This window comes from Rattus norvegicus, chromosome X (genome assembly GCF_036323735.1).
Source record: "Rattus norvegicus strain BN/NHsdMcwi chromosome X, GRCr8, whole genome shotgun sequence".
Lineage (NCBI taxonomy): Eukaryota > Metazoa > Chordata > Mammalia > Rodentia > Muridae > Rattus > Rattus norvegicus.
In genome coordinates this window covers 106700523-106713655 of record NC_086039.1, presented here as the reverse complement: position 1 = coordinate 106713655, position 13133 = coordinate 106700523, and the positions used below count along the sequence as shown (strand labels likewise).

At 35.4% G+C, this 13133-nt stretch overlaps 1 protein-coding gene across 4 annotated transcripts in view; it reads right to left on the bottom strand.

Annotated features, from left to right (window-relative positions):
* The window catches only part of Il1rapl2 (interleukin 1 receptor accessory protein-like 2), a 1532967-nt gene that overhangs the window by 366714 nt on the left and 1153120 nt on the right, over positions 1-13133 (bottom strand). For all 4 annotated transcript variants that reach the window (XM_063279885.1, XM_063279884.1, XM_063279886.1 and 1 more), the window contains 1 exon segment: positions 3411-3485. In XM_063279885.1, the coding sequence (XP_063135955.1) occupies positions 3411-3485 (75 nt within the window).

Below are 13133 nucleotides of genomic sequence, written 5' to 3'. Positions count from 1 at the left end.
CTGCACAAGCTTGTTATGGGAGCAGTAGTTTTCCTACTATTCTGTTAAGAATGTGTTTATCATCTCAAAGTGTATGGTTATTCAGTTAAGATTAATCTTCTCTCAGCATTATAATGCGAATACAATTTAGCAACAACCCAAACTGTCATCACTATGTCAGCAAAAGTGTATGTAAATTTCTAGAACCTTGTGGATGACTAATGGATTACACTATAGCAGAAAGGAAGTTGAGATTTTTATTTTCCTCTAGAGGCACAACAAAATATCTTTACTGATACCAAATCTATGTATTAAAAATAATTTATTTTTACTGAAAATATTGCTTATTAAATTACCTTTAGGAATAGTCAGAACTGAAAACAGACTCCTTACAATTATTCCAAACCGTGTTTCTAAAGCTACCTGGAAATTCATGCTCAATATTTCTCATAAAATTTCCTTTTTGCATAATGAGAGTGTGAGCTTTTCTTCTGGGGATTGAGGAAATGAATTGAAAATGCTGTAGACAGCCTAATTTTTCTTCATTTTAATAGTAGTATAACACCGCCCAACAAACTATATTTATTTCAGTGGCCACTGTCAGTGATGAGTTTCTTGAAAACATTTTTTTGTCAGATGTATAAACAATGCATGTGCTAGAACAGCTGGGCTGGATACTTCATTTCCAAGATAGTTTCTTCATTTACATGTCTGATGCCTTGATACTCACTGGGCATTTTCCTTCCACATGATTGATGTCATACCCATGTGGCTTGAGAGAGTTTCATATAATATAGTGGTTTTACAGTTAATCAAGAGATGGAGAGGAGGCTGCAAGTTTCTCACAACCTAGTTCTTAGAATCTCAAGACTTCCTTTATGCCAAACTTTGTAAGACAAGCTCATCCCTGAGGCCAACCAAGAGCTGGGAGATGGAAAAAAAACCACAATCATATGGTAGGATCAGCAGAAACACGTATGTTTATCTTTACTCCAGCATTGCCTCAGATATTAAAAGAATGTATTTAGCAGAGCCACATTTGATAAAGTACTTAGGTATTTGGATTGGTCTGCTGCATTCTTTGGGAACTTCTAAAATTTTTCTTCTATCTTGAGTATGTCTGAAGCAGAATATGCTTGAGGATAAACTTTAGAATCTGGTGTAACATAATTTCTAGAGGTTTTCATTATTACCAAAGTGTTGACCTTGACATTAAAATCTGAAATTCAGTATGCTTTGTCTGAACAAGTATTCCAACATATACTAAAGTATCATATCAACACAACCGTACTATGTTGAAGTTTTAAATTTCCTCAGCCATAAATGGAGGCATCCAATAAACCATTATCTTTCTCTATTTCTTTTTTCCTGTAGTGATATTTTTCAAGTGTTTATCATTATGACTACGAATCTCCCATTAAGATCAGGAGCTGATGTTTACAACATTTATAGTAATGTCTTTACTATTGGGGAATATGAGGAACTTACAAAATAATCTCTTATTCGAGGAAATGGTGCTAGATAAATAAAACCATTTCAAATTACTGAACACTGTGCTTGCTGAAATGCAGAAGGTCTAGTGACCAATTTTATTTTACATTTAAAACAATATAGTTACTCCAATGTCTTGTACAAACAGCTTTGCTTGGATGAAAAATTGGGCAATTTTCTATCTTTCTGTTAATAATATTTGTTTTCAGAATAAAAATTTGGCTTTGTATCTAATGTAAATCAGAATCAAATAGGTGTAATAATTGTATAAGGTGGTAATTTGGTAGACTGTTATTATGTGTTGAAATACTTATTCAAACTAAGAAAATAAACTCTACATGTTAGAAATAACCCATGGGAAACTACAATTGGTGAAATTGAGTAGGATATATCCCTTAAGGGCCTGTTTCCTTATTTTGAGCAGTTTAATTAAATTTCCCTCTTGATGTATATGTAAATAATGGCAGAAAAAGTAAAGATCTTCCCACAGTCATAAACAAAATTCACTCAAGTTCTTTTTGAAGTATTTCTACATATTTTATTTTCTCTGCTTTTTATATATATTATCTTATAAAATAATATGACCTCTAGAACCCCCAATATAAACTACCAATATAGGATCATTAAGTGCCATTATGAAACCACCGAGAAACCTCAGAGCATGTTGGCATATTTGCATACTAGTTTAAATGGAAAAGTGTAAAACTAGTTGGGTAGAAATGATGTCAGTGCATCTATATTTTCAATTTCCTTTAATAAAATCTAATGATTTCAAAGATAGTATGGAAAAAGTTCAAAGAATTATAGTCTGATATTTCCATATTTATTAATCAGCTACCAGTTCCAAAACAACAAATTTACTATATCTCATCTTTTGGTTAAAACAGCCGGAACTTATGTACCCATGTTGTTAGCATTTAAAAACTGCATTTTAGAGTAGGGAACAAAATCTTAGGAACATAATTTTCTTTCTCCTCTTTTGAAGATTGAATAAACCTCTCTAAATCCAAGTTTGGTTGGAAAAATCAAAATGGGAGTAAAAAATTTCCCATAAAGATGAATATTGGGTTTAATTAATCCTTCTTGGCTGTATAATTGGTAGGCACCATCATGGTCATAAATAGCAAAGATCATGTATTTTCTAAAATGTACTCAGTTCTATTTGGTTTTTGTTTTTAATTGAAAACCTTGAGAGTATTAAGATTAAACTGAAGATGAAAGAAAGCTCACAAATATTAAATAATATAGTTTATATTAAAGACCACACTCTGTCAGAGAACGAACGAGGCCTACCATTTACTCTTATAGTTCTTGAATTTATGAGGATTGCAGGAAAGCTAAACACACACACACACACACACACACACACACACACACACACACACCCTTTTATTTTCTTATTTAAGATTGTAAAAAGGCAGTAGTATGAGTCAACTTGTTACTTACCCTGACATCATATAATTCATAAATATTCAGGTCCTTAAAATGCCTTTTAAATAGCACTGGATTGTGTTCTTGGAAATAATATTATCAAATCCTTTTAAAGGCTGCATTGTGCAGTGTCTTTTATGAAGTGCTTACTCTCCAGAAGTTAATGGTCTCCAAATAAGAATTTTTGGCTGACATGTATGAAAATATTTCTGTACCAATCACCAATGCAAGACGACCATGAATCTATGAATCACAGAATTAAAAAGCTCTGTTGTATAGCACACTTAATACACAGTATAGCAAATTAGTATTACCATTCCTTGATGCAATACAAACTCATTTTCTTAAACTGCTATTGTACTGAATGCCAGGGTTATAAATGAGCAGAACACAAACTGATTCACATGTAATATCACTGGCAATAAACCTTTCCTGGTTCGTGCAATTTTTCCCATCTGTTAACAGAGAACAAGTTTAGGATCTATTATTATTCCCAGAAGGAGACTTACCCAGCTGGACATCTATAACACTTGGCTGATTTTCCATGGGGAACAATGGCTTGGGAGGCTTGTCTGTGAGTAAAGCTAGAAGAGAAAATGAAAGAAAGTAATGGAAAAATTGAGACAAATTATAGGGTAAAGAATATTCTACCATGTATAATATTTAATGTTCTTAGATTCAGTGGTGTGTAAACATTTATTAGACAGTGTTTGTACTTGGGTACAATATCCATTTCCCAGGAATTTTAGAACAAAATTGATTCACTTAAATTTGGCTAACTCCATTGCTTTATTTTTCAGTAAGTTCAAACAAATAGACTATTTATTTTTGGATGTATTTTTATAAGCTTCTATATATCAAGAAGTGTAGGGCCCGCAGCAGCTCTCTGCTCCCAAACCCCGTGGGAGAGAGACCTCACCGCCTGATCAGGTGGGCACTCCTGAGGCTGCAGAGCGGAGGAGACCACCAACACTGCCCACCCCTGCCCACATCCCTGGCCCAAGAGGCAACTGTATAAGGCCTCTGGGTTCCCGTAGGGGAGGGCCCAGGAGCGGCAGGATCCCTGCGCCTGAGACACCGCCAGAACCTGAAGGAAACAGACCGGATAAACAGTTCTCTGCACCCAAATCCCGTGGGAGGGAGAGCTAAACCTTCAGAGAGGCGGACACGCCTGGGAAACCAGAAGAGACTGCACTCTGTGCACATCCAGACGCCAGAGGAAAACACCAAACGCCATCTGGAACCCTGGTGCACGGAGGCTCCCGGAAAGAGCGGCGCAGATCTTCCCGGTTGCTGCCGCCGCGGAGAGGACTTAGGCAGTACCCCACGAGCAAACTTGAGCCTTGGAACCACAGGTAGGACCAACTTTTCCCCTGCAAGAAACCTGCCTGGTGAACTCAAGACACAGGCCCACAGGAACAGCTGAAGACCTGTAGAGAGGAAAAACTACACGCCCGAAAGCAGAACACTCTGTCCCCATAACTGGCTGAAAGAAAACAGGAAAACAGGTCTACAGCACTCCTGACACACAGGCTTATAGGACAGTCTAGCCACGGTCAGAAATAGCAGAACAAAGTAACACTAGAGATAATCTGATGGCGAGAGGCAAGCGCAGGAACCCAAGCAACAGAAACCAAGACTACATGGCATCATCGGAGCCCAATTCTCCCACCAAAGCAAACACTGAATATCCAAACACACCAGAAAAGCAAGATCTAGTTTCAAAATCATATTTGATCATGATGCTGGAGGACTTCAAGAAAGACATAAAGAACTCCCTTAGAGAACAAGTAGAAGCCTACAGAGAGGAATCGCAAAAATCCCTGAAAGAATTCCAGGAAAACACAATCAAACAGTTGAAGGAATTAAAAATGGAAATAGAAGCAATCAAGAAAGAACACATGGAAACAACCCTGGACATAGAAAATCAAAAGAAAAGACAAGGAGCTGTAGATACAAGCTTCACCAACAGAATACAAGAGATGGAAGAGAGAATCTCGGGAGCAGAAGATTCCATAGAAATCATTGACTCAACTGTCAAAGATAATGTAAAGCGGAAAAAGCTACTGGTCCAAAACATACAGGAAATCCAGGACTCAATGAGAAGATCAAACCTAAGGATAATAGGTATAGAAGAGAGTGAAGACTCCCAGCTCAAAGGACCAGTAAATATCTTCAACAAAATCATAGAAGAAAACTTCCCTAACCTAAAAAAAGAGATACCCATAGGCATACAAGAAGCCTACAGAACTCCAAATAGATTGGACCAGAAAAGAAACACCTCCCGTCACATAATTGTCAAAATACCAAACGCACAAAATAAAGAAAGAATATTAAAAGCAGTAAGGGAAAAAGGTCAAGTAACATATAAAGGCAGACCTATCAGAATCACACCAGACTTTTCGCCAGAAACTATGAAGGCCAGAAGATCCTGGACAGATGTCATACAGACCCTAAGAGAACACAAATGCCAGCCCAGGTTACTGTATCCTGCAAAACTCTCAATTAACATAGATGGAGAAACCAAGATATTCCATGACAAAACCAAATTTACACAATATCTTTCTACAAATCCAGCACTACAAAGGATAATAAAGGGTAAACCCCAACATAAGGAGGCAAGCTATACCCTAGAAGAAGCAAGAAACTAATCGTCTTGGCAACAAAACAAGGAGAATGAAAGCACACAAACATAACCTCACATCCAAATATGAATATAACAGGAAGCAATAATCACTATTCCTTAATATCTCTCAATATCAATGGCCTCAACTCCCCAATAAAAAGACATAGATTAACAAACTGGATACGCAACGAGGACCCTGCATTCTGCTGCCTACAGGAAACACACCTCAGAGACAAAGACAGACACTACCTCAGAGTGAAAGGCTGGAAAACAACTTTCCAAGCAAATGGTCAGAAGAAGCAAGCTGGAGTAGCCATTCTAATATCAAATAAAATCAATTTTCAATTAAAAGTCATCAAAAAAGATAAGGAAGGACACTTCATATTCATCAAAGGAAAAATCCACCAAGATGAACTCTCAATCCTCATCTTCGATTGGTTTATATACAAGTGTGCAATTTCTAGGCTTGAAAGTAAAATGATGCTATCTGGTGCTGGATAGAGGAGCCTTATTTTTTATTATGGCAGCTTGCTATTTTTGTAATATGGTGATTTGGTTGAACACATTAAAGTACAGTAGTAACTGATCTCCCCCTCTTCCTGGATGAGTGAGGAGATGATTAAATGTTGATGTCAGCATCCATGAGCATATTCAGATGAGCTTCTGCTTCTGTTGAAAAGGATGCTGTGTTTGATTGTGGTCCGAAGCTTTGAAGCACTACTTGGCATCTCCTTCCTTGGAGGTCTCACTGTTTAAACATAACAGATTTGATAGCTTGTTGGTAAGGTGAGGTCCAGCTTGTCTCCACTAGGTCATCTTCATGTGAATCCGGTGGTTATACGGTTTTGTTCTAGGGATATTTCATTTTTTAATAACGGTTTTAGCTGACATTCATGGAGAGAATGAATCCTTAGAAGTGTGCCACTAGTGAAAGGAAATCCTGTCTAGAGTATGTTTCTTTACAAAGCGGTGTCACACCATCCTTTGGGCCCTCTGCTGGAAAAGTAGAATCAAGTCTCAAATAATGCCTTTTAAATTGTATCCTCTAGTATTATAGATGTAGGACAGTACTGTATCATACCTCTGTGGATGTAAAATAGCTTGTACCTGCTTTATGATACGTAGTTAGTGACCGTGCTTTATCAGAGCTGTTTTTAATGATGTTGCTCAGAATGTTTTCTTTCCTGATGATGATTGAGAAGCTAATTTAAAAAAAATGGTGCCAGGTACCACAAGAGTAACAGAACTGTGCTGTTTTTTCGGGTTTTGTTTTTTTACTTTTTTTTTTTTTAATGGAGTGTGCTGGATGTCTCTACAGTTTTGTTCAGATGACTGCAGAACCTGGAAAAGCTGTTGCTGCTGTTGATGCATGACACACTGCTATTATTGGTCTTTTTATATAAATATAAATATATATATACAGATATATAATTTGAATTTTTTGAAACTTTACCTGTGCTGTCAACTTTCGAAAAAAGTATCCCCGTTTACTGTGTTGAGTTGGCACTGTACAGAAATTAACAGCCATATTGGTCTAGAAATGTTGAACTTAAGTTTTTTCCATTTGTACAGGGGTAACACACTGTATTAAATATGTAAGGTCTTATATACGTGGGTTTGATTACAAAAACTAATAAAGTATTCTCTAAATAAAAAAAAAGAAGTGTATTTTTTGAAAGTAAAATCAGAGAAACATCAAATTTTCATATTTGCCTTCTGGCACTAAATAGTCTTAATGAATTGTAGGGGAGATTCTCAGTAGCAAAAGGCTTCTAAGAGTCCAAGTCATACCCATTGTGGGCTTTAATCTTCTGTGATAAAAGAAAGGACCAATAGATTCTTTAGTGACTGATTTTAAAAGTCAGCATCTTTCATTTGCCAAGGCATATGTTTGGAGTTAACAGACAAGGAAATAAAATACTATTCTTTGCTCTCAATTTATAATCTAGCACAAAATAAAAGAGAACAAACCATGATATAATCTAATGAAAGGTTGTAGTATATCTCTTACACAGTAAGACATATATACATACATGACTTAGAGAAAAGAGTCAATGCTCAGTGAAAGAGGCAGGAGAGATTTTTCTGAAGTGACCTCGATGTCTATGTGAAATGGAATGAATGAAAATAAATGGAAAAGCAGAGTGTAAAGAAGAAATGAAAGGAAACTTGACAACACAGTCCATAGCATCGTGATAAGAGATATCAAGAATGATGTTCATACAGAAGAACGGTCTGGTGAGAAGGGATTGGATGGGTGATATGGAAATCCAATTTCTCCTGACAGGAACAATAAAAATTGGAAGTGACTGTACATAGCTAGCGAAGAGTGAAATTCTTAAGGATCACAGGAAATCTGCAAACAGATTTGGATATGCTGTAGTAGGCTAACGTGTCCTTGGTGATTCTTGGAATAAAACAATGACTCAAAGGTAGAGAGTGATTAATTCGGTATATGAAATGTGCCAGGGGAGAACACAAGTAGGTAAGAAAATACAATACTATAGTTACTGCAGGACAAACAATGAGTGAGACCAGGATGCAGTCTGGAAAAAGAAAGAAGAAACAATCCAGGTAGAAGAAAGTAACTAGAGGACTTGGAGTACATAAAGATAATGTCATATATACTGTTGTCATAGAGACAACCTTATTTCACTTTGTTATTCATATCCTGAATTCATTTCAATACTTACTGTACTGCTAAAGCTATTCAACCATATTTTCCCACTTTAAAATGTTTTATAGATCTTTATAATACACAAGAGGCTTAGCACTGGGCTAGGTTATAAAAGATAATTGTTAAAACATCATTAATTGACTTTTTAGGAAATCCCTGTTGATAAAAGAGGAGTATATCTCAAATTTACATGTCTAGAAGAGAAAGTGGTATGTTGGTTCAGAATGTATAAGGTTATAGAAATACAAAATTTTGTTGATATTCTCAAAAATAATTGTTGACAATCAAAAATATACCAGAAATATATGTAGAAAATATATTTGTTTGGCATAAGCTCTATCTTGCGATCGAAAATAGAAAAATATTAGTGAATTAATTGCATTTTCAGTGAATCTTCCTTGATAGCCAACAACATATATATTGCTCTTACAAATTTAACTTTTTAAAAACCAAATAGATTTGTGGATAATTTACACAGACCTCAATATCTATAGTATTATCTTTATAATGTATTCTTTCCAGTCAATTTTAATACTATGATTTTTAATTATTTTTAGAATATAAAGAATAAAAGCTTAAATATCTGAATTCAAAATCCAATCACATAAGACACTCAGGAAAATATATAAAATATGAATATATGGGCTATTTTGATATATATATATATATATATATATATATACATACATACATACAGTGGTTTCCACTAAGATGAGAAATTGGTTAGCTGAAGAATAGTAGGCAATATGAGAAATGCAGAATGGGTACCATGCAAAAACATTCAAGTGATATTATACAGACTGAGCAAGAATCTATTCAGGAATACACATATACAAATATGCATAGATACACATATATGAATGTAACAAAATTTAATACAAAAGAGGGCATCAATTCTAAGAAGAGCAATGAATGTCAATGGATGGATTTAGAAGAAAAGGGAAAGGGGAATGATGTAATTATAGTATGACCTTAAAAATAATACCCGAAAGGATAAACAGAAAGATTCTAAGAGCCATAAAATTAGAGATTTTTTTCTATGATATTGTGTGCCTACTATACAATTTAGAAAATATCTTCATTAATCCAAAGTTTTATCTTGTCACACTTTCAAAGTTATCTGATAATAAATTTGAGGATGTATATGTGGGATCTCAACTTTCTTTTTCTTTATGCCATTACCATGCTACTAGTACTATTATAGGTAAAATTTCTGATAAGTTTTGACCTCAGTGGATAAAATAATTCAGATTTTGTTTCACCTTTCAATACCTTAATTATATTATATATCAAGATTTAATAAAATTAAGAAAATCAGAAACTACATAGTGTCCAATTTAAAAATTAACAGTTAATACTATTGATATACTGAGTAAATCTATATTATAGTGATAATAATAAAAATAATTACATTGGAGAGAATTAACCTGGTTTAGATTGGCTAACAAGTTACAGAATGTCTGTTTTAAGTCATTATAGTTTTCATGAACAGAACCTGCATGTCCACAGAAACAAAAATCTATTTAACCTTGAAAAAATAAAATAAATAATATACTTGCAATAATATACATGATGTATGCTTTCAAAACATGGTTGAAATGAAGTAAATCACAGAAAATTTACATCTCATTTATATGAAAAAGTATTTTTTATTTCCTTGTAGAATTATTGTTACTTTTCCTTATATATCCAAATCATAGACACAGGGGTTCCCTCGAGAGTGTTCTTAATCTTATTTGCAAATTCACAATTAATTGAGTATAATGACAGAAAGGGAATGGAAGGAATGTTATTTCATGTACAGAGATGATGAACTGCTCAAGTCTCAGAAGAATATGAATCTAGGGACATTGTTGGCTCCTAGACATACCCTCAACATGTTCTCCAGAGATATTTAGTCCACTTTCACAGTTAAATATCAATTACTAGAGTCATATTCATTTATATTAAGGATAATTTTAAATATCTTACACATATCTGTTCATAATTTTCAAAAGGCTTTAAACACACTAGCATATGTGGTTTATGTAGTGTCCTGGAATTATAAAAGAGGCAGTTCAAATTTTAGTCAATTTAGACACAAAACTCAAAGAAGTTTACAAGGTTTCATTTAGTGTGACCTTATGACCAACATCCTCCATTTGCAGGAATAGTAGGAGGACAGATATGTTGTAGGTAGGAGATAGGTGAAATAGCTGAGAACATGCACAAAAATTTCTAGCCTTTTTGAATCCATAGTAATTAAACTGTGATTCCTGGGCTAATCAAGTGGTTTCATGGCAATCAGTCAGCTGAATGATGATTGTTTTAGGAATTCTCACACATATACAACTTTCGACCCAAAACCCATGAGAAGGAGGAAATGAAATTGCGTTTGGAGTCCAACAGTTCCCTGTAGGACATGTAAGTGTGGAATCTCATTTAATTCTAGTATCATTGCTCAGGCCTGGGAGTTGCCAGAATTACAGAGTATGTATGACAATAACCCAGCCTCTGAGCCATTCATCGAGATCTTGACCATCAGCTCAGAGATAAACCTATGAGCACCACACATAATGGTAGCATTTAGAGATTAGCTAAAATTCATGATAACATGGTCAGGACAGCTCATTTGTTTCTCTACCTTCCTCCCTCCCTCCATCACTGTCTTCTTTCCATCTTTTCCTTCCTCTTTCCCTCCCTCTTTCCGTGTGTCTTCTCTTCTCTTCGATTCTCTTTTCTTCTTTCTTTTTCTTTCTCTTTTCCTCTGTGTGTGTGTGTGTGTGTGTGTGTGTGTGTGTCCGTCTGTCTGTCTGTCTGTCTGTCTCTGACTCTATTTCTTGAGTTTCTTCTCAAACTCACAATTACTACTTAGGAAATGAAAACAGGATCTATTGATGCCAATCCTCCTGAACAGCTGAGTAGACATTTAGAATTTTATCCGACAACTCATCCAACTAACTCATCCTAGGCCTTGAGAGGGACTAATTTTGGTGTGGCTAAATGGTACCTTGTGATTGAAAGAATGGAAACGAGGGCTTCAGTTTAACACACATGATTCGGTCTGTATTCCCTCCTCTGCACTTCCATCAGTAGCTGTTTATCGGCTTGTGTTTAATTGTCCTTAACTATAATTGCTCTGCAGAGTCTAACAAGACACTGGACTTAATGTGCTAGTGAAGATGCTAGAGCTACGGTCTGCTGTTCCCTAAGTGAGATTGCATGTGCTTGACACTAACACTCTTGAGGACTATACTCAAATTAACTCTTTTCTATTGAAAGCAATAGTTTATACCATGCACCTCCAGATCATTCAGTGTAGACGGAAAGATGTGACAACTCCATGCACTTAGTGAAAAGATATGAGTAGCATTATTTATTGAATGAGGTGAATCAGTTGATTACATTGCCTACACACTTTACACTATTGTTACAATTTTTTATTGTCTTCTTCTGATTTTCATTTGTCTACTTAATTAGATTTCCTAAGAGATCATGTAGAATAGAGTGAACGGCAGCCATTAATTTCTGTGAATGATGCCATTTTGGAATAAGTTTGTTAAGGTCAATCAACTAGACTACCCCCACAAAGCCTATTCCATACCGCAGCCTCAAAGTCACATACTGAAATCACTATTTTCAAAAGTACTTGAAATCACATACCAAAACGGCTATTTTTATTGTAACATTTAGCTGTTCATACCTAAAAATATCTTGTACATTTACTGGAGGATAAAATCTAAACTTTTCACAGAGGAACATAAATCATGGCAACTATAATATAGTCTTTAAAATGGTCTTGAATTTTTACTTACTTTTAAACTTACCAAACCCACATATCAAACTCATTTCCTCACCCCCCACATTAGCATGCTACATTAGTCTCTAAAACGATACCTTGACCCAAATTCTCCCCCACCAAGCTTATAGTTACTAAAGTTATCATTCATACTAGTTACTAAAGCAATTATGTGGTTGTTTAAATAGGAATGTCCCCATAGAGTCATCTAGTTGAATGCTTGGTCATGAGAAAGTGGTGCTACTTAGGAGGGATTATAAAAGGTTTGGCCTTATTGGAGTAGGCACGGTCTTGTTAGAGAAAGTGTCTTATTAGGGCTAGGCTCAAGCCAGGCCCAGCGTCTCACTCTATTTCTGCTTCCTACAGGTCCAGATATAGAACACTAAACTCCTCCTTCAGCAGCACGTATACCTGCATGACACCATGCTTCCTGGAACACTGAAAATGAACTAAATCTTGGAAACTGTAAGGAAGCCCACATTAAATGCTTTCCTTTATAAGAGTTGCCATGGTCATGACATCTCTTCATAGCAATAAAGTGTTCTCACTAAGACAGATCATTTATTTAGCATCTTCTGTTATGTGTTATTCTAAGCCATTTTGTATTATATTTGAAAAATAACTTGCACATAAGTTCCTGCTGATTTGATTCCCAAAGAATCAATCTGAGAAGGTTTATCTGGTATCAACATGTCCACAATTCTCTCCATAATACTTCCAACTTCTATTGTGAAACCTACCTAACCTCCAACAAAATCTTCCCTGGTAACCACAGAAGCTAATTTTTTTCTTATCTTAAATCCCAAAGTGTTTCCAAGTTCTTTGAACTATTCAGCTGGCAAATAGGAATCATTGCCTTGAATATAAACTAATATAAACTAATCCTCATTTTATTTGGGTATGCCAAATCATCCCAACTGGAGTTTTAATCTCCTAGATGATGAGGTTCATGCCTCCAATAAGTCAGCATATAAAGTAATATTTGACCTTGTAGAATAAACAAACATAATCTCTAAATTAACTTTCACTTGAAAATAGGGCTTCCCACAGGCCCCTGTGATTGCAAGGAACACAATTTTTGCTGATTACAGTAACAGGAGAACTTATCACAGGGAGCTCTTAAGGATGGCTGGGAAATCTAGTGGCGTAGG